This window comes from Neolamprologus multifasciatus, chromosome 20 (genome assembly GCF_963576455.1).
Source record: "Neolamprologus multifasciatus chromosome 20, fNeoMul1.2, whole genome shotgun sequence".
NCBI lineage: Eukaryota > Metazoa > Chordata > Actinopteri > Cichliformes > Cichlidae > Neolamprologus > Neolamprologus multifasciatus.
The window spans coordinates 9488188-9511196 of NC_140458.1; the positions used below are offsets into that span (position 1 = coordinate 9488188).

General features: G+C 41.3%; 2 protein-coding genes across 2 annotated transcripts in view; both read left to right on the forward strand.

Moving 5' to 3' along the window:
- Positions 1-3950: 3950 nt before the first annotated feature.
- On the forward strand, positions 3951-14210 carry nt5dc2 (5'-nucleotidase domain containing 2). The gene is made up of 14 exons (XM_085146341.1): positions 3951-4420; positions 6307-6491; positions 6585-6659; positions 6763-6818; positions 6902-6995; positions 10258-10386; positions 10933-10993; positions 11087-11189; positions 11294-11395; positions 11516-11597; positions 11679-11765; positions 12693-12833; positions 13191-13255; positions 13606-14210. Exons 1-14 carry the CDS (start codon positions 4045-4047, stop codon positions 13865-13867), a joined length of 1818 nt encoding a protein of 605 aa, XP_085002467.1. The 5' UTR covers positions 3951-4044; the 3' UTR covers positions 13868-14210.
- A 1979-nt stretch (positions 14211-16189) lies between these two features.
- rap1gapa (RAP1 GTPase activating protein a) overlaps positions 16190-23009 on the forward strand; it is a 57135-nt gene continuing 50315 nt past the window's right edge. The window contains exon 1 of the mRNA XM_085146329.1: positions 16190-16284. The gene's annotated coding sequence lies outside the window, so the exon portion shown is untranslated. The remainder of the gene's footprint in view (positions 16285-23009) is intronic.

Sequence of the window (23009 nt, forward strand, 5' to 3'; positions counted from 1 at the left end):
TATAGTGCTCATGGTTTTGATTGAGTGACTTTGGTATTTTTCTTATACTACACTTATGGGGAAAAGGAGTCTGTGCAGTCCTGTGAAAAACTAAGTACACCCCATAATTCAATAGTTTGTAGTTGAATTATTAATTGACACTACCATGTCATGGTGCTGATATGTGATGCTGGGCATTGTGGGCAGATGTCTCCATTTTGGTGTCCATCTACATTAGATTGCTCCAGAAGTCTTGTTTTTTCAGATGTAACTTTACAAACCTAACCCATACTGCTTTGTTCTAATTAGAGAGAAGATGCTTTCTTTTGGCTGTCCTTCCAAACAAGTCATACCTGTTCAGTCTTTCCCTAATTAAGCTGTCATGCAATAAGTCATTGCTAACACTCTGTAGAGTCAAAGCTGTCGCTCTTGGGGGTTTTTTGCAGTTTCTCTGGGAAGTGCACAGTCTGATGATCTGTGCAATGCTCAGTCCTGCAAACTGCCATAACTTCTGCTTTTATAGAGATGGTCACACTTGTTGGTGATTAATTGTGTGTTTCTCATTAACAGTGCCTTGCAGCTGTTTTCAATTCAAGTCTTTCAATTCCTATGGAAACAGGAGCATGCCCCACATAGCTTTTCACAAGACTTTCCATAGTCTTGTAAAAGTGTTCCTTTTCACATGCCTGCATGCACGTATATCCTGTCAGTTTTATTACATTGTAAATACAGTAGGATACTGGTTTGTGGTTAATTTTTGTGGTTTTGTAGGTGGTATTCCCAGTAAGTTCTCATTTGAAAATCTAAGCCTAGACAGCTGAATAATGCAGCATGCTGCGCAATAAAGTTTGGTCATAGAGTCATAAAGCTCTTCTGGCTAGTTTGACTAATGTCAGAAAGGAGAGGGTGGTGTGATTGGTCTGGACATGATTCTTTTGTGCAGATTTTTTCTGCAGTTTGTTGAGAAACTCCACTTCACAGTACAAACACCAGCTTCATGAAAACACAAACTAATAAAAATAGCAAGATATTAGAGTAAAAGCCATCTTCAAGAAAAGAGTAATTAAAAAACACAATAGTACATAAATTATATTAAAACTAAAGCAAAGAATTAAATTGTACACATTTAACTTAATATCTCTCACCCACAGCTATTGTAGCTATTTTTCTATAGGTTTGATTATCTAGTGGTTTGCACGCTTTCCTCACAGAGAGAAAGCTGTGAGTTTCAATCTATCGGCAAGCTTTGCATATATGAGGTACCTTCATGTGTGGAGTTTGCGTGTTCTCCGTGTACCTGCACCTGGAGAGAGCCCATCCCTTCAGGTACTCAGGATTTCTCCCACAGGCATGAGGACATGCATGTTAGATTAATTGGTGATTCTTCAGTAGGTGTAAATGATTGGCTTTCTGTGTTAGCCTCACCCTGTGAGATCTACAATAGGCTCCAGTGCCCCTTAGACTGTAAAGTAGATAAGTGGGGGGATCATAATATATAGGGTAAGATTTAAGAGGTTCTGAAGAGAAATTACAGCACAAATATATTTGTCATATTGACAAATTTGACCAAACTGAAAAAGACAAAACCTAAACACATTTTCCATTTATGCTTCCATTATATTTTGATTCGTTTTGTAAGTATATAATGTTGTTTCTTCTCCTCAAGTTCTAAAGTTCACCTCTTATTTTAGTTTAGTTTAGTTAACTATATGTATCTTGGACTCGGATAACCTGTAGTCCTGTAGTTACTTAAGTCAGATTTAAATCTAGAACTCATCAGAACTAATTAGAAACAACAGACAATCAAGTTTCCTAATCTCTTACAGATGATTTCCTCAAGGATGGAGATGCATATATGGCAGCAGACTTTCCAGTATTTTCAGCTGGAGTGTGTATTCAAGGCCCACCCGCAGAACAAGTTTCCAGAACTCTGTGTGAGAAGTTAGGACAAGTAAAGAGGCTGTTTATATAGAAAATCTATACAGGAAAGCAAGCAGCGCATGTGTTCTGAGAGAGAAATAAGGCAAATAAATATAGAGATTAAATGATAAACAGGGTCCAGGATGTCAGTACTTAAGCTCACACACAGAGGTTATGTAATGGAGGAATGAGAGAACGCAAATTTAATCCTGTCACTTTCTGCACTTGCTTAATCCAAGTGCTTCCCAAGATTTCTCTTGTTGTCAAAATGGCTTTTGCTTCTCTTCATTTTTGTGGCCCTTTTTTGAAATTCCTCTGGTTTTGGAGCAACAGTGTCTTTAAACCACACATGAACTGTTTTTTGGGTTGCGTTCTGGTTTTTGTGGTGTTCAGTTACCATTTTCCATTAAAGTAAAAAGTAACAAGCACAGTAAATCAGCTTATGTGTGAACAGTGTGGTGTTTTTATCTGGATGGAATGCAGAAGTCTTCAGAAAGTGTATGTTAAGGTGGGAGTGAAAAACAGCAATCCTTCCTGTTTGCCTCGGGGTCCTGGGCGCTCACAGGTCAAGCAGCGGTGGCAGATTGCAGCCAATCACCTTCTCAACACAGCCAACGATATGCAAGTCTCCAGTTACACCCTGATCCAGATGTCAGGGTGTAGTCTTGTGATCTTTGTTTTTTGGGGATGGGGGTGATAGTAGAGGCCTTGCGCTGGTGAGGTATTGCACATGACTCTCTACACCGTAGTGTTCAGGTCAACATAAGCTGGAGGCAGAGACTGCTTGTCTCTTTATGGTATTTATAGGGGTTCTAACCTTTTGAACTGGCTCTTGTCACTCGTAAGAATGAAGAAAGTCTTTATTGTGATAGGGGAGGAAGGGCCTCTGAGTTGCGCAGATTAACGGCAGCTGGACTTGAGAGAATGGTGGGTGTCACGGAGGGTGGTGCCAAGACGGCCTTTTTAGTTTTTCAAACCAATAACAGAACACATTAAGATCATTTGGCAAGTTGTCAGTGGACTTGAGGTCTTTATGTTTGAAGTCGATGACAGAAGCTGTCATCTACATTCACTAAACCTCTCTCGCTATCTTGCTAAACCTGTAATTTTCCTTAAGGCTCCTCACCAACCTTTTTTCTTTTCTGGCTTAGCTCTGAACCACCGTGCATCACTGTTCAACTCACGTTTGTGCCTTTTGGTCTACAGCACTCTTTACAGAAGCTACAGCAGGCCTCTGTATACTTGTCCAAGAGTGACTCATCATAGTCCAAGCACAAGAGGGGCCTTCCCCTTCTTTGTTGTGCTCCACTAAAAGTCTCTGCAAACTCTAGAACAGAACAGAAGGAAATATTCACACGTATCCATGTTTATCCTATTGCTTCAGTTGCAAGTTTCTTTAAAATGTAAGACTTTGGAAACGATTAGTTCTAATGCTCTGGTTTTGAAGAGAAAGTTTGCATTTTAAAAATCAAATATGCATTTTGTTTTTGCAGTTAACTGTCCGGGGGAAACTTCAAGAAAACATATAAATGCCGCATTTATCCAATACTATGTATTGCAACTTTTTTTTGTGTTTGTTTTACTAAAGTTTCTCACATTTTCTTCCCTCGAAGAGCATAAATGAAGCATTTGCACATGCAATTGAGGCATATCCCCGCACACCACGAAACTAAAATACACCAAATACTCATAGAGCTGCACATTTGTGCGGAAAAACGTTTTCCTGCAGTGTTTTTACTTAGTTGTTTTTTTTTTTTAAATTTCCGCCAAGACAACAAAACCTCGTTTAGTTTAAAATGCACACTGTCCAAAGACAATGCCCAGCTCTCAGAGAGGATGTGTGGCAGAACACCCATTTACCACAAAGCACAAACAAAAGAACAAGATGTGACTGCAACTTAAAAAAAACACACAGAAGTCACGCTGACATGTTTTCTCATGAGAATTTGATCACTGATACAGAGAGTTCCGCGCTTCTGATTGGCTGCAGGAATCGGAGTACCTCCCCTTTAAATGGAGGGCCTCTCGCCCCGGGGCGTGGCCACAGTGAAAACGAGGGTATATGTTTATCTGTTTGCTAGCTTCAGCTTCCAGTGGCAAGCTGGCAGAGGTTTTTAGGAATGGTAATTATAACGCGTCGTAAAAATGTCTTTTAAAACAGTGGGCACATTAACACGTACATTATGGGCAAGAGGAAACAAGACCCCTCCTCTGGCCAGATCCCCTAGAGTGAACAGACTTTGTACCACATGCAGGATCTCTGGAGGAAAAAAGCAGGGCCGCGACGGGACAAAAGAGGAAAGTTGCGGCTCAGATTCGGACAGACCAACTGGCGACGCTCCGTCACCCAGTGATCCACTTCACAGATGCACGGCTGGGGACAAGAAGCGAGCCAAGGAGCCGCTGGGTGCTCCTGGTGTCTGTGGTGTGAGGAGACGCTCTTTCACGTCCACCGCAGCTCCAGTGGATCAGATCTCGTACCTGTGGACTCGCTACAATGACATGAAACGGCTCGTTCACGGTAAGCAGAGGGCCCCCCCACCCCTCCTTTTTTGTCCTAACGGGAGCCCCCCATATCGCGGTTATCCCGCACGTCACCGTGGCAGCCGCTATGGTTCTCTGTTGACGCCGAAGACATTTTGTTCTTTTAGGGATTTCGTTCATCCTCGTTCCAATTTAGCCACAGATGGCGCTTTAATGCCCTGTGTAACACGCATGCAGGATAAAGTTTTGCACAGCAACTTGTTTAAGATGCATTTGTGCTCACGCGTCAGTTCCTCTGTTTGGCAAGATTTGTTATTGAAAACAACCCAACCGGCTGTTGGTGAACGCTGCGCATACACTGTGCGTTTGTGTGTCCTTGTGAAACATGTGTTTTCGCTCAGCATTCCGCTATTCAGCCAAATGTGCACTCACCATTATTTAGGGTTAGGGCCGGTTAACCACAATTCTTAGCTTGATTGTATGTCATCGGATGCATTCTGTAAATGATCTATGGCCTATTTATATTAGCGGTTTTGGCATGCAGGAGGCACAAGTGGGCGTTTAAGCAGGTCCCTGCAAATGAGGCATGGAAAAATACTGTATGGAAAAAAAGAAAGAAAAAGAGAAAACGAACTTGGGGATTTAGGGTCGGTATAAGTTGTCTGTGTTGTTATCAAATGCACTGACATGCACGTTAGCTCCATAATATTTGCTTTTTGGGTTTTGTTTATTTAGTTCACGTGGGCCAGCCCTGCTTTGCATGTGCAGAACATAATAATAATAATCAGAATAACTGTCAGTCTGCGGCAGACCTGGAAGCTGTGCATTTGAAGGGAGAGTACATGAGCAAAATAAAGTATTAAAAGAAAAGGAACTCTTATGCAGCCTTGTTGTAGCGATGTAAACAGCAATGTAATGCTGCATGTGGGCACAGTTTGGTTTATTTAAAGTACTTTTATGTATTTCTCGAGTGTTTATTCTATAAATATGCGTCTCGATTTGACTGCAAATGTTATCTTGATTTACAAAGTAAGTATAGCAGCCAAATAATTGTAGTAACACAGCATCTCCCTCTGAAGTGTTCTGGAGTAGAAACATGAAGTAGTGTAAAATGAAAACACTCAAAAGTGTTTAAGACCAGAAGCTTTTTTATATACGCGTGTGTGTATATAAGTTTTTACCAACATACTCTGTTTAAACCACATTTTTTGTTCTCCACATGGTGGGTTTTAATTAAAGCTGGTCACGCATTCTCAATTGGAAATGCAGTTTGTCAGATGCAGTCTTTTGAAATGTGACTCGGCATAGAAAGAAAGGTATTTTGTCTGCTCCCAGCAGCAGCCCTCATTGAACTCTGTCACTACAGAGGGGCCATGCCCCACTTTTAGATCATGTGTGACTCAGTCCTGTGCTCCTGCTGCAGCCAGCGCTGGAGTCCATCTCTGCAACAAAATGTAAACTGTGTGTTTAATCTGTGCGCATGTGTTAGCTGTGTGACCGTACTCGAGATAGTGTGCAGATAAAATATGGGAATATTTTCAAAGGCGCAGTGAATGCTGTGCTGCCCGTTATGTTTTTCCAGGTTAAGTTGGTGGAAGGTATAAGTGTAAAAAATGTTCTTTTGGGACGGCCTGAGCTCAGTCAAGTAAAGACATCTTAGAAATGCACGTTGCACAACCTCGTGAGCTTGCCAGCTAAACTGGACCGAAAACAGCAGTCACTTCTTTCTCCTCTGCAGAAGCGCACAATCATCAAGTTTCATTGCAGAAAGGGTCGTTTACACATTCCCTTTAAATTAAAACATGAGTCAGCTGTAATGAGCTGTCATATCTCTTAAATCTTACTTATTCATTGTTGTTTGGTTAATTTGATCTGTGATTCTCAAATTTAAATGAGTCTTTCCCCGTTTCTTTCCTGCACCAGACCTGATCCCGCCTGGTGCGTGCAACCTCCTCAACTCCTCCACCATTTACGCGAACAACGAGGTCGACTTGGCTGAAGTGGACATCTATGGCTTCGATTATGACTACACTCTGGCGCAGTATTCCAATGCGCTCAACGCAATGATCTACAACAAAGCCAGAGAATTCCTAATTGAACACTTCAAGGTGTGCTTTGCATCAGTTGTGTCAAACGTGTTTGCTTTGAAACTGATTTTTAAACACAGGCTTATTTAACCTGCTGGTTCTCCTGTTTGACAGTACCCCGAGGGCATTCGCAAGTACAACTACCTTCCTAACTTTGCTGTTCGGGGCCTTCACTATGACATCCAAAAGGTAAAATCTTTTAAACTACACTTTAACCATTGCAGGAGCACAATTGTGCATTTTCTCTGTGCAGCTCATGAAGTGAAACTCAGTTATTTTTGCTCCTCTGTAGGGTCTTTTAATGAAGATAGACGCCTTCCATTACATTGAGCCGGGGACAGTGTACCGGTAAGAAATGAAAGATGGTTTAAGTGAATTGCGGGATAGTGTTATTAGACCCCAGTACATTCATTTGTGTATGATGTTCCCAGGGGTCTGAGCCCAGTGCCAGATGAGGAGGTCCTTCAGCTCTTTGGTGGGACCCATCATGTCCCCCTGCAGCAGGACAGTGGCTTCTATGGAAAGGTAAGAATTTCTTCTTCTTCTTTTTTTTTTAAATTTTATTTTGCAGAAGAAACCTAAAAAAAAAATTGAACCTCCTGAGACCCCCGTCCTCATATGGGGGACATTACAGTCTGGCTTTGACTTTTGCTGTGTTATGATGTAAAATGAAGCCAAATCAGGACATGTTTCTTTTTTTTTTGTTTTTTTTTGTTTTTTTTGGTGACTTTCTGTTCAAAGTTGATGCTTATTTTTGATCCTTGTCATGTCAAACTAATAGCTTGGAGAATTTAAAAAGCACTCAAAACAACAGCTTGGGCTTCAGGAGATTAAGGAATATATATTGATTTTAAAGTTAAAACACTCCAACTAGACACTCCCTATTAATCACATTAGTTCAGTAGTCCAATAACTTTAAAGCAGAGTTTAGTGGAGAGCTGTTTTACATTTACCACAGTTCTTGCACTTTGCCTCCAGATTTGTTTTTGTACATTTACTCTCTGTGGAACATGGGTTTGTTTTGGCATAGACGTGAAAGCCTAAGTACTGCCGGATCAGCAAAATATTACAGTTTTATTTGGACCTCCTCAAACAAGGAATTTGGGATTTAATCTGTTGCTGTACACAGATTTACCAAATGTTGGGGTTTTGTACGGCTTTAGCATTACATAAGAACCAAATGGTGAATTTTGTAATCTCATTTCTTCCTTTGTTGTCATGAATCGGTTGGAAGGCAATGTTCCAGTCCCAAAAGAGTTGATTATGAGAACTCTGTGTCTGCACTTTATTGTTTTTTTTAGTTCTGTACTCGTTAAGGCAGGGAAATTAGAAAGCTCTGCTGGGTCTGGGAGTCACCAAGCTTTAAACTGACATGTTTGCCCATTAGGAGCAATTTGGGCTCTGAATGTTTTGAATCAGACTCGAATCATTTTCGCCCGATTGAACCTTTTAAGTGGTCTCCTGCAGCAGGAACGGTGCCTCTTTCCATCTGTAACAATCCTGCCCAAAATAGGTCTCTAATCTCATTTGGTGCAGTTGGACTCTCTTAAGGTACCAGCTTGGTACTAAGTTAGTTGGTCCTACACAGGACTTTTAAACCCATATTTTTTTCAATATAGAGTGATATCCAATGTTTAAACTGATAAAATGTACCATTTTAAGAAATTAAAATTGTCTCCTTTTGAATTTAATAGCAGCACCACATCTCAAAAAGCTGAAAAACTTAGTGTTACTAAAACGAAACAGCTAGAGTTTCTTTAGTTTTGCAGTTAATTAGGTTAACTTTCAACAGGTCAGTAACAATTTCATCTACAGTGCATGACAACAAAAGATTCAAAGAATATGGATACGTCTTTGTGCGTGAGGGACGAGGTTAAAAATCAATATCGGATGCCCATGATGTTCAGAGCCTCAGGCGGCAATGCATTAAAAACAGGCATGATTCTATAATTGGAAATCAGTGCATGGACTCGTGAACACTTCCAGAAATCGTTGTCGGTGAACTCAGTTCACTGTACCATCCACAAATGCAGGTTAAAAGAAGCCATATGTGAACATGATCCAGAATCATTGCTGTCCTTTCCGGGCCAAACTGTTCTGGGTTCTTCAGATGCATCAAAATTTTGAATTCTTGCGTTATTCAGCAAGATGTATACTCCATCGATTTACCAGCATGGCTTTGTAGTAGAAGACTCTGGGAGCTGAACTGGCCTACCTGCAGTCCAGACTTTTTACCATCTGAAAACATTTGACTTACCATCGTAAGAAAAATAAAACACCACAGACCCAGGACTTCTGAGCAGCTAGACTCGTATATCAGACAAGAATGATACAGCAAAAATCCAGCAACTGGTCTTGTCAGTTCCCAGACTGTTTAAAAGAAGAGGGGATGTTACGCAGAAGTAAACACAGCCCTGTCTTGACATTTTTGAGACGTTCGGTGCCATCAAATTCAAAATGAACAAAATCTTTTGCTTTCTTTAAATGGCACATTTTGGCTGTTTTCTGCGTTCTCCTGTGAATAAAATGTGCGTTTATGAGATTTATAGATTGATTGAAATGAGTAGATGTTTGTCACTTGGGGACGGTGTCAAAAAATGTGGGACAACCAGTAACATGGGCTGTACTCATTTGTTATGTTAATTGTACAACAGCTTAGGACAGATGTCATAATGAGGGAAGAACTCCGCAATGAAGTGAAACAGAGCATTAAACAGTGCAAATTGTCCTGTACAGACATTGTGTTCTTCTTACGCATACTTTTTTTTGTGTGTGTCTTCCTCTTTTTGAGAGACTCTGCTGCTCTTCCCTTTCCTGTGTAAGCCAGCTTCTCAACAATCAGTATTCTCCCTGCATTGTCATTGCTGGTGGGCTTCTTGCTGCTGGCTGTGTGACTCTGCTGCATTGCCAAACTCTTGCGCAAATGGACACAAACACAGGAAATTTAGCATCATTGGGTAGGGCTCGTATTGGAAACTAGGGGTGGGGGAAAAAATCGATACTGTGTAGTATCGTGATATTTTGTTTGCTAATAATGTATCGATACAGGGACAGCAGAAATCGATATTTTGTTACAAAAAAAGTTTTCGTGGACTGGAACATGCTCTGACTTCAGAGCATGTTGATCAGCTCCTTTTTCTGAGCAAGAATCCTGACATTCCTTCACTGTCTAAATGTGTTTAACTTTTTTTTTGGCAGCAATAAACATGACAGTTTACTTATTTTAATTTAAGACGTGTTTTATTTTAATTAAGTTTAAAACTTTTTTATTTAATGTAAAATTATATTTTGTTTTAATTTACTTTCAAATTCTTCAGTTGCTGAAGGGGCTGCATAGTTTTCACAAATTGCATAGTTCAGAATAGCTATAATTGTACCAGATGGTTGCATTCAGTTAAGTTGGACTAGACTGTAATACACACCGTTCAGTTTGTCAACAATAAAACTGACTGAAATGAGAGAAAGACTGAATGTGAGACATTGTTATTAGATAAAAATTAATATTGATAAAGTTTACCTTTATGTACAGAATCTGAATATCGCAAAATATATTTAAAAAATTGCAATAATATCGTATCGTGCATTAAGTATTGTGATAATATCGTATCGTGGGATGTATGGTGATTCCCACTTCTATTGGAAACTGCTCTTAATTTAATTTTTAAGTTGTTCAAAACACATTAAAAGGCACATGAAATGTTTGTTTGCTTTGTTTTAAACAAAATAAAGTTAAAATGTCATCTTGTGAGAATCAAACATTAACTTGCATTTTTTTTCCCCCCCACAGGGACCAAAGGTGAAGCAGTTCATGGATATCTTCTCCATTCCTGAGATGACTCTCTTGGCTGTAGCAAATGACTTCTTCATCACAAACGACATCGAGTATGATCCAGTTCACCTCTTCAAAGATGTCTCTGTGAGTTATGATATGTTTTAATGTCCGTTTCCAAGTCTGGCCTCACTCTGTAGCTCATACCAAGGGAGCATAGGGAGATTGGATTTTTGACTATATCCATGTTGCGTGCTTCATCAGCTCCACGCTCAGGAATTTGCTGAGCTCCGGAAAAGTTTGCAACGGACTCTCTCTGGTAGAGCGAAGAACAATAACAGCTTTTCCTCTTGGTTCTGGGGTGGAATGTTTTCAATTATACAGCACGCCCACTACTTCATCATAATTTCTCCTCTGAAAATAAGCAAACTGACAGGTCATTAATCATTTCCAAAAAATTGGGGTCTTTCTTCCCAAGTGACTGTAATTCAAAATGTCTGTGAAGGTTCTCAGTCATCCAGGTCATTGTAGTCAAAGGAGCTTGCAAAGAAAAGCGTCTGGACTTCTTTAAAGAAGTCCAGACGCTTTTCTTTGCAAGCTCCTTTCACTGTAATTTAAACTTATCTCATAGTAGGGATCAAAGAAATGTTCTGAACATATTGTGAAAAACATTCATTGGCGTTTAATCCACAGGAAGCAGTCGGCATGGTTCACCTCAAAGGATACATGTACAAATGGATTATGGAAGATCTCGGTAAGAATTCCTTTCATGTCTTTCGGTTTTGTCTGCGCTCTGCTACAAAAACACCGGCAGTTCAATTAATCTTTGTTTTTCTTCTCTTTACAGATAAATTCATTCTCAGAGGGGACGAGACGGATGCTGTTTTGCATCGATTGGCCAGCAACGGAAAGAAACTTTTCCTCATAACCAACAGTCCCTTCAGCTTTGTGTAAGTGTGAGCGACTTGATGGAGTCCACGTCTGCAGTAGTGCACTCTGTCCTAATACAAAGGTAAACACCTCGGTTACATTTATGCTTCTTGTCTGTGTGCAGCGACAGAGGAATGACGCACATGGTGGGAAAAAACTGGAGAGACTTTTTTGATGTGGTCATCGTGCAGGCAGACAAACCTCACTTCTTCACCGACTGTATCAAGTGAGTAACTCCTTGTAGTTTTTCAGTGTGGCGAATGTGCGCCGGCATCCCTCTCATGAGATAAGGCGCAGTCATTTCAGTGCTCCTGTTTAACAGTCTCTAAAATTGTTGCTCCTACAGACCTTTCAGGTGCTTGGATGGTAACGGTGACCTTCGGTGGGAAAAAATCAAGAGTTTGGACAAAGGACAGGTTTACAAACAGGTCTGTAATGAAAAGTCTGCATGTTTTTACTTGTTGTGTTCTGAGTGTCTAATGAGTATGTGGTTGATTTTATTGTTTCAGGGAAACCTATTTGACTTCCTCAGACTGACAGGGTGGCGAGGATCAAAAGTTCTGTACTTTGGAGATCATCTTTATAGCGACTTGGCTGTGAGTATCTGAGCACGGTGATCTCATCATGATAAATTGTCGAGTCAGTGTTCTGCATGGTGACTAACCTTTTGTGGTATAGGGATTAGCCGGAATTTTCCTGTGTTGACTTCATTTCATGGTTTCATTCATGGTGTGCAATTTAGCAAAGTGAGATTTATTTATTTTTTTTTAGCTTAGATGGTTCACATCATTTGAAAGATACACAAGTACAGAGTATGTGCAGGGATGCGCACGGTGCCAGATGCCATCTGTCTCCACGTATTGCACGACTCTGAAAGTCCTGAGAGCATTTGGGTGGGGTCAGAGCAGACTGTGCAGTGAAAATCTGAAACACTAGATGGCAGTATGAGCGCCACAATTTTTCGTCAGAAATTGAGGACTGTTTTGTGTTATTGTGCAAAGTAAAGGCACACTGTATAAACATATTAACAGTGAATATGTCTGTAATCATGTATCTAATAAATAAGAGAGTAAAACATGGCAACATTTGTTGGATCTTCCAAACAGAAGACAGTCAAAGTGATTAAAAGAGAGTTATTGTGCTCATTTCCAGCTCCACACATTTATTCTGCTTGTTCATAGTTTACAACAATGCTTATTTATAATATCTGGGGCTTTACTGCAGCTCTTGTTCCCTTTTCCATTTGAAATGAGCAATTTTAGCTTCTTTCTTTTGGCCAGTTGTCTTTTTGATAGGCAGCTTCTCACAAACAGCAGGTTTTAACAGTGGGTGGGTGGCGCTGCCATGCTCAGGGCACTTTAAAACGCTGTTGTTGTTTCAGTTATAAAGTCCTTTAATTATGTTGGTGTTGGCTCACAGTTGTTGCGCATCCCGCTAAATATCAAATGTTTTTCTAAGGGGAAGAAGAAAAAAAGAATAAATTGCTGCATATTTTCTCAATACGCTTTTATCCTTTGTTGCAGGACCTCATGTTGAGACATGGCTGGCGCACAGCAGCCATCGTACCTGAACTGGAGCAGGAAACCAAAGTGGTGAGCACAGACCGGTATGGAATGAACCTCACCTGGATGCAGGCTTTAACTGGCTTGATGGAGCGCCTGCAGGTGAGAGTTAATCCTTGAGCTGTTGGGACATTATATTCTGCTTGCACTCACGCATGGCAAACACTCACATACCTGAAATGATAACATGTTGACAGAACACAATGTTAAAAGAAACAAAAAAGATTCCAGCGTGAGAGTCCACGTGCTTACAATCCCATTAACGTGTTATTGGAGTGTTTGTAAGAGCTTAAACGAGGCAAAAAACTGCAGTTAAGACAACTTTTGAACTTTAGTTGTTGTTTGTCCCTACTGTTGAACTCAGACTCAACTTATCTAAGGGACAAAATTTATTGTTTCTTCTCCATATTTATGTTTTTGAAGAGCTAAATTTATTCATATTGTTCTTTAATGTCCTAGACACACAGAGATCCCGTGTCTAAACAAGTTTTTCTGGAATGGCAGAAGGAAAGAGAGGAACTCAGGTGAGTCTTATCATCTTAATCCCGGTCTTAATCTTTAAAAGCACGTCCCAGTGTTCTCAGTGATGTTGTTTAACAAGTCTGCACAGTACAAACACTGGCTCAAATGGAAAATTTCAGTTTTTGCTGTACGATATATCTCAGTTAAAGCATCCAAGTATATTAGTTCTACCTACCTTAAATGTGAACAGATATGATAATAACATTTGATATGACAGCGCTTTAGCTAGAGTTACTTTTTTAAGGACTTTTCACTTCTCATGCTTCTACCACTTCTTGTTATTTTACAACTTTGACTACATATTCATACATGTACAATGTCATAACTTTTATCCCACTTTTTTACATGCTAGGGTGATGACGAAGAACCTGTTCAACCCTCAGTTTGGCAGCATCTTCAGAACGTGTCACAACCCCACCTACTTCTCCAGACGCCTGTGTCGTTTCTCAGACCTCTACATGATGTCTCTGAGCTGTCTTTTGAATTATGACCTCTCGTACACTTTCTACCCCCGCCGCACCCCTCTGCAGCATGAAGCTCCTCTGTGGATGGACCAGCTGTGCACAGGCTGCATGAAAACCCCTTTCCTAGAGGAGATGTCTCACATCCGATGAGAGCCAGAATCTCATAAGTGACTAATAAGATTTTATGTTTTTTAAAGCCTGGCAAACACTTGATAGCCTGAGGATGTCTTACCTAGCAGGGTTTCCTTTTAATCTAAGGAGAGGCTGCACAGCTCACTCCGAAGGGCACAGTTCTTTTGTTCAAAATAGTGAGCACTTTCCCCGTAAATCCCCTGAAGGGTGCTGTGTATGTAGCTCATGTCCAGAGAGCATGTAAATACCTTGCTTTAAAAGATCAACAGACACTGTGGTTTCTTCCTGTAGCTAACTGTGGAAGTCTTTCAATACAATGCTACGCCGCACAATTTAAACAAATAAAGAACTACAAGTTTTATTGATGGTGTTATTTTATTAAGCTCTTTGTATTCTCTACCAGTGGGTTTCGAGCTTTGTTTCGGACACAAAGGGGCAAATCAGAAGTTCAAAGCACTCCTGTATTTATCTCTACACAAAGCACTCTGTCATGTGACTTGTTCTTCACTCTTTTGTCATACAAAACACTTTTGACAGCACATTTACCATGTGTGGACTTAAAAGCTCCTTGTTGCTTTCACTTTGTCAGATACTTTCCTATAATCCAACAAATGCTCCTGCTGTGTCCGATGCAGGTTCAGCACTCTTTACTGTTATATTAAGGTGTTGGGTTGCCCGCCGGTGGTGGTTGGCTCTATATGAAAGTAACAGTTCTTTCTCTATTAAGCTCGTCATTGCGCCTTTGATGTATCAGGCTCGCATAAATTCCACTCTATTGCAACTGCATGAATTTAGTTTTTTTAATAGGTAGACATGGAAATGAACTACTGATTTTGAACTTTTTATGCAATTTGTATATTGTAATAATAATGCATAGCTATTAAAAAGAGATGACTCGCTGAAGTTCAAACCAAGCATCAGAAGAAGGAAGAAAAACGATTTAAGTGATTGTTGAATGATTGTTGATGCCAGAAAGGAAGGTTTGATTCTTTTAGAAACTACTACTAGGATTTTCCCACACAACCATGTCCAGGGTTTGCAGAGAATGTTCCAGATAGAGAAAATATCCAGTGAGCGGCAGGTCTCTGACAGAAGAAGGCTTTTTGATGTCAGAGAAGAAATCCTAAACTGCGTCGAACGAAAGGTAACAGTAACTCAGATAACAACTTACTCCGCTCAAAGCATGCAGCATCTTTGAACACTTAAAGTATCCAGCCTTGAAGAAAATAGGCTATAGCTGCTCACCAAAATTGTACAATAGAAGATTAAAAAAAATGTTGTGTGGTATGAAGAATTTGCTGCAATATTTAGATGCTAGGATCAGAATTTGGTATATAAAAAAAAAACACAAACATGAAACTTGGCTCAATCCTGCCTTGTAAAAGTTCAAGCTGGTGCTAGTGGTGTGGGGGATTATTATTATTTATTTATTTATTGCACATTTTTTGGGCCCTCAGTACCAACGGAGTATCATTTGAATTACACAGCCTACCCGAGTGCAGCTGCTGAGCATGTCCACCCTTTTATGACTGAAAAAACATTGAAGTTGGTTGCACTGGCACGGAAAACATTCAATGTAGTGTGCCCATTTAAACACAGAAGGCAGTTCCAAAGATTATAATTTGGTAGATTTAACAAATAGATTCTTTCTATTGATTCAAACAAGAATGAAACAAAAAATGACAACTAAGAAGTGCTATCGTGCTACTGAAGTGATTCAGTAAATGAGGAACATTTATGCCACAAATGCATTCAATTTTTTTTTTAATTAACAGTACCGTGATCCAGTGTAACACAGCCATGCATTCAAGTGAGAAACTATCTCTTTACATTGCACGGTAATCACTTAAAAGGTTCAGCAGAGTCTCCTTAACTTACAGGCTCTTTCTTCTCAGCCTTGTGGTAACGAGGTAAGAGGTCTACCAGGCTAAAGAGGTGGAGTTATATAGACTTCGGGGTGTGTCCTACAGACCGACAGGGAGCAGGATACATGCTGTATGCTGGTGTCATGAAGGTGGAAAGGGTTTAGAATTTGTGATTTTAACGATGACCACAGCGTACCCATTCTTTGATGGCTGCTTCCAGCAGGACAAACACACTATACCACAAAACTCAATCAACTAAAATCGGGTTAAGTTGTTTGATGTGCTCAAATTACCGGATCTCAATCCAACAAAGCACCTTTGGCATGTGGTGAAACTCTGGAAGAGATTCAGTGTGCACCAAAATCTCTGAGGAGTGAATTAAGGCAGTACCTACAAGGTGTACTTGTAGGTAAACTGTGCCGCGAGTGTATTTTCTCCTACAAATTTTCTTGCACCCAATAGCCCATTGGTCGTTTGGTTGCTAGGCAGCGCACCATCCATTCATCTTCAGTGTAGTCCGCATCACACATTCATTCACTTCCAGCCGTCTGCCAGAAGACAACAGCAAAGGTACTGTGCTCTGTCTGCTACAACCCACGTTTCTGTCGTTAGCGTGTGGCCGAGGTGCAGGACACTTATAGCCGATATCAAACCGCCGGGCAGGGCTAGTATAGCGGTCCTTGTTCAAGTTTTGTCACGCTGTCCCGTCCTGGAATCAGCTGTGTAACTGCCGACACTTAGCGTGGAACTGCATTGTACGTTTGTGTGAGTAATACATATTCTGTATTTACAGCATAAAACTAATTTTAAGAGACTCAAAACACTGAATGCAACACGAATAAGTAAAATGTAAAATTGTAATAGCAAAATGTGGAATACACAAGCAGGGGTTCAGCGTTTATGTGATCATCTGTCCTAGCAGGAGTCAGGCTTTGATTTTGTGGGTATGAGAGAAATTTATGTGTTATTATCACTTTCTTCTGGGTTGTTGCTGCTGTATCTTCAGTTACGATGCATTTTTAAGCACCTTTTCTGTTCTTTTCTGTTTATGGATCTTTGTGGCATTTGTTGGAAAATGACATTTTCTCTTGATCCATTTAACTTCTTTTTTCCTGTCGGAGAAGTCCTGAGTGTGTGTTGTGTGACCCTCCAGCATGAGTAATGGAATACATCTTGCACATCACCACCTCATTTGGCTGACTGCTTGTTGGAGGCTGCATATTAAATTCAGTGTTCAGTCTCTTTGGGTGTTTTGTGTGTGTGGATTGAACACACTTTTTGCTGTGTGTGTTGGCGCTTGGCATATTTGTGAATTGTGAGTGCTAGACTACAAGGCTTGATGGTTTACTCCTTTGTGTACCCTTTTTGGAAGACTGCAATAGTGTCACTTCCGCTTCAAGAAGCACAGCATGTGACCTACTTTAGAGTGTGTAAAATTAAACTAAGAATAAGTGACAATTCATAGCTTTAAGGGATGGATTGATAAGGGCTTTGATCTCTAAACTTTGTGGACTGCATGGAAGACCAGTAAAGACTGGATCCACCTGGTTTACTGACAGAAACACATAAATACATCATAAAGACAAGTGACATGCTGCAGCTATAAATGCTGCATTGTTTCTGCGGGGCTGACTGGTGTTTTAGTCTATTTCCTGGCTCTGTGCCTTCGGTGAATAATTCTGCATCTGAGCAGAGGAAAAGATTTTCTCTGTATTTTTGTTGGCGTTCACCTCTTCTACTTGGGATGTGTTTGGAGTGATGCAATATAGTTTCAATGGGAGTAATCCATTTTGGAGAATTATCGCATGCTAATAAATAGATGTGGTTTAACAGGTAGAAAAGCCTCTGTATAACAATATTTAAAATTAAATGGGTGCACAGATTTCAGATCACATCAGCTTCACCCGCTCTGTCCTTGCATCCCTTCATCCTTCAGTGCCTCCATCCCGCATTTTTCTAGCTACACCAGTGATTCCATTTGCAGCACCATCTCTTCATCCTTTTTTCTTTTATCTTTCTATGCAACATCTTCTCACCTCCAACTCTCTCCATTCACTTCCGTGTTCACACCTACCTTGCATTGAATCTTTTTCTTTGCTCTCAGCTGAGTGCCTCTCTGTCTGTCACTACAGTGGCCATGGGAAGCTGTGCACTCAAGTAGTGTGCTCTGGCAGCCAGTCCCACCGTGCAGCAGCCTTTTCTATTATTAAATGTAACAGGACCTTTACTTTCACAGCTTAAGATCTCACTGTAGAAAGATTTCCCAGCGCAGATGATATTCCATCAAGTAAATCAACAGAAAAAGAAACCCTGAAGCCCCACAGTGAAAACAGACTTACACGGCTTGCTTTCCTGTATTTTCATTTTCATTCAGCACATGCATAATAAAACCACTATATATTTGTTAATTCATGAGGTCTGCAAGATATAAAAGAATGGAACTACATTTAGATTTACTGGTTTCTCTTTCAAAAAAAAAGAAAAAAAAGAAAATGGGATGATGAGCAAAAGGAGGAGACCTCAAGGTAACAACCTAATTGGGCCTGGCAGCGTCCCGGGGTGGGGAAGTTTGAAATCACTGTTGTGTAATCTTTAATCAAATCTTGCATTGCAAGCAGAGAGTCTGTGAGGTTAAATCACAGTTGGACCAAATTGTTTTGTAGCTATTTTGTCTTAAGTGGAATATTTAATTAATATCTTTTTTTTTTTCATTTTCCTATCACTGATAATACATTTTTTAATAACTGGATGTACCACTGTGACATCTTTAGTTATAATCAAAGAAAGTGGGGGGACACAAGTCATTCCGGGTCTCGTCTTGTGTCACTATTGCAAAAAAATGTTTTTGACAAAGTGTACATTTTACTTCATTTTAGTGGAGATGAAGGGACATCACTTACGCTTTCGCCATCTATGGAACATTGCCAAAAATAAAAACAATTTCCATTTCAGTGACATAAAACAGATTATATTCATGCTTATCTCTTCTCACCTTGACTGCTATGTTTTGTAAAGCGTTATCTCAGCTTTACTGATCATAAAAGGCTACAGCGAGGCTGTAAAGCATGAGAACGCGTCTCCTTTTATGCCTCTTTATTACATATCTGTTTTGTAAGTGACTGTTTTGAAAGTTTAATTGAAACTGTACTTGTCGGTCTATAATTATCGGTCTGATCCATTACTGTGTCAACAGAGCTCTTTTTATATGTCCCTATATTCAGGCTTGCTAAATGTCTGACTCATAGTAACCTTATAAACTTAAAGTCATTGTCTTTTTTCTTCTTTATTGTTCCTTCAGTCAGTTTCCACACAGGTTTTGCCAGATTATATGTGTATTATTTATATGCTGGTTCATGTGAGGCCACTGGCTGCTCCTGAGACATTCTTTCATCATACATGTAAGAAGCCCCGTTGGCACCGTGTCAGACATATACACATGCAGCTCTGTGAAGTTGCTCTCTGTGACAGCACATTTTTTCTCTCTCCTGTGCTCTTGCCCTTTTAATGTTTGATGTCCAGTATATTATCGAACCCTTTTGTAAATCACAGCCCCGCCTGTGATGTATGAAATACAAGCCTTTTGTCGTTAACATTTCTGAGGGGATGAGAAGATGCATTAGAGGGCGTGCTGTTTCATTCTGAGAACATGGGGGAAGGATAGTTAATGTGATGAAAAAGCAGAAAAGGCATTCTGAATGTTGGGGGTTTTTTTTCATAAATTTTCCACCTTTCTTCATTAAAAGTCACTGTGTTGTGCTTTGAAATCAGATACCCTAATTATAAATCTGTCCGAGTGCTGTTGCAACCACAACCAAACAATATTTAAAGCTTCATGCTGATGCATAAAAGCCTGTCTTTTTTTAAAGAGACTGGATGGATAATTTCCCTGCCTGCTGAATTATTCATCTGCAGACTGTATTTATGTGCATTCTCTACTCAGAGGAAGATGTCAGTTGGACCAGTGCAAACAGCTTATTAGACTGAAAGTATAGTCTCTCTTTGAAGGGATTTAAATGAGTCACTGTCTCCCTGCATCTATATTTATTCTTGATTTTCATCGCAAGTTGCCTTTGCACTGTTTCTAATTCAGCAGTTTCATTACCTGCCAAAGTGCATGGCCATAATCACAGAGTTTTACTTGAATTAGTTTACTCTGTGCTGTTCTGAACAGTCACACTCTTTGAAGTCAGCCTCATTAACATTCAGAGGAGCGTCCGTCATCACTTTGAGTCTGTGGCTCAGTGGCTTAGGCCTTCTTTTTTCTTTTTAAAGTCTTTTGGGAAAATCCTTATTGTCCTTCTCCTGCGTGATGGAGGTGACTAGAGAAATAGTAATCTTGTAAAGAACGAGTTCTGATAGGTTATTTTCAAAGTGCCTAACCTCGCTACTGCATAGATCCAGTCCAACAACAAGAAGCTAAACCTTTAAATAAAGGTCTTTAATCATGTGCCATATACCATCTTTAAAGTCACTGAGATAAAATGAATTACTACAGAATTTTATAGAATTGATGCATTTTAAATGGTGCAGAATGCAGTAAAAAGCAGGCACACTGTATTCCAGTATTGCTGCAGTGCAGGGTACATATGATATCTATTGATTCATTCTGCTAGTTCTGATTAGCTTCAGTAAATAATGTAACTGCATTTACTGTGGATGATGAAACTGTGTAACCCGATTATCTTTGTGCTGGAATTTAACATATGCGACTAACAGTAAGTCTTTTATTGGGTACAAAACAGTTAAATGCTAACAACTCTAGAATCACAAGGGCTTCGATATTACAAGTTAAGGCATTCAATTTGATAATTTATTCTGTATCTCACTCATTATCTGTTACAAACTGGTATCCTTCTTTAGAAATTATGAATGTTGATATGTCTGCATGAAACGGTAATTCTCACTGAAGCATGAAGCCAGCATAAATAATGAATAGTATGTACTGTTCCTCGCTTTGATCGTGTAATATTGTTTCTGCACCAGCGAGCTGCTATGAAGACTCCACACACCAGATTGTATCTGGGGAGCACATTTCCTGACTCGTCAACACATCTGCCCTCTGTGACACCACAGTGTAAGGTTTTCTAGGTGACACATGCAGAAGTTCACCTCTATTTTTGGAGACACCTGCTGTTTCACTGCAGAGGCTCTGACCCTCCACACAGTTCCTTTAGGCTTTTATTGAGCTCTTAACAAAAATAGATGCTAAACCTGAGGATTAGATTAGATTCAAATTATTTGAGGTATTCTTTGGAAGGGCTTTAAATAGACTTAAAAAAAAAATATTATTTTTAAAAAAATCTCCAAGGCAATCTCTTTTAAATAACAATTAAGATGTCTTTATTCTTGTGGCACGGCACACTCACATTTAAACCTAAAAAACTCTGATGGATCTCTGTATGCAAGTCCTTAATCAGGGAAATTTCTCTCAAGACCCATTAGTGCAGTTACTTGAAGTGTCTTTTTTACAGATTGCACACCATTTTGCAGTCTTTCCCTTATCTCTAAGAATGCCTCAAATTTGTCTGACCTAAAAATTGCAACGAAATCATGCAGAGAAGGAGAAAGGTATGTTCAACGATTAAAATAGGCAGGTTTGATGACATTAATGCACGCTACGTGCCAGCTGTTTCACTATCACAACAGCTTAAAGTCTGTGACAGAATTTTAACCCATGCAGACCCAAGGAGAACATGCAACCTCCACACAGAAAGGCTGCAGTCTGGCCTGGTGGCCTGGCTGCCCCTGGGTGGATCCGGGGCGGGCGTGGGGGTTTGGGGTTCGGGGGTGCTTCGCCTCCGTGCTGGGGCTCTGGCTGGGCCTTGGGGGCTTCGGTCCTCGTCGGTGTGTCGCCGAGGTTGTGGGCGGGTGGGTGCACGGGGGCTCAGCCCTGGCGCAGGGGGCCTCTTGTGCATCGGCCTAACCGGGGGGCTCTTGAACTGGCAGGGAGGTTGTTCCATCTTTGCAGGAGTCCACTCTGCAGGTGGGGGAGAGACATAGGAGAGGTGGAGAATAAACTTAACCTGGGTGTCTGTGTCTTGTGTAGTCTGGGAGATGATTGAATGTTGGGGTGGGTACAGTTTCCTCTGCGGTGGGGTAGAGTGGGCTGCCCCGGGTCCTGTGGGGCTTGGCGGTGTTGCTGCCGTAGGCCCCGGTCTGGATGGGCCTGGGCTCCCTTGCCTTGGTGGATACCAGAGGACGGGGTGCATATTGGGGTCAGCGGGGGAGCTGGCCCTAGGGAGGGACACCCTCCCCTCCCTTCTTTTCCTCCCCATCCCCGTCTGCCTCCCTCTTCACGCTCCACCACACCCACCCACACAGGTAGGGCTTTGGGGTGCGGGTGTGTCACCAGGGTGCAGGGGAGACATTCCCCCCCCCTCTGTCCTCTTCTGGCCACCTGTGCCTCAATTTTATCTCACAACTTAGACATCCACATTACTTACACTCTCATAACACACACATATATATATATATAGGGCCTTGAGGGTGGGCACGTTAACGGCGTCCAGTAGACGGTCTGTGTATTCAAACCTGCCTCTGGCGCCGGTGCCCACCTCTCAATTTTAAATCCATGTAGACATTGAGGGTTCTCGGGAGGGGCCGTGCTAACACCTGCTGCTCTCTGGCAGCAGCACCATGCTCTCCCTTGTTTTAAATACACTTTAGAGCAACACGCAGCAACACTACACTTGAGCGGGAGGAGGGAGGTATGGGGTCTTAACACACCCCTGTTCTCTGCTAGCCATCGGGGCGGGGGGGCTGGGAAGAGATGCTGGCTGTCCGATTGGCCTCCCTGCTGCTGCGGAGCCTGGGGCGGTCTGCTTGCCTCCACCCCGGAGGGAAGGGTAACATCTCTTGGGTCTGGGTGCCGTTTCCATCTCTGGGGGTGAGGATACCTGGACCCGGGATATAGAGTATGTTTGGGGAGTGTGATTGTGTGTACATGTCCATTTACGTTTATTCCTGCGTTGGGTGAGTGCTGAGTGTTTGTATATGTGTGCATGAGGGTGGGAATGCATGTCTGTGTCTGTGTGTGCCTGTTTGTCTGTGTCTATATGTCAGGTCGGGTCTTAGACTTCACCTCTCTGGGAACTCCAAGGCCCTCCAAAGTGTGGAGGCCTATCTCCCCTCACCACACTCCCTGCCGGTGACTGATGCCCTCAGGGGTCGGTGCGTTGGTGGTTCTTGGTGTCCGGGGCTGGGCGCTCAGGTATGTACCAGCTCACTCCCGGTGACTACTTGGCGGGGCCTGGCGCCTGCTGCTCGGTCAGGCCTCTTCCGGGGCGCGGGGGGCC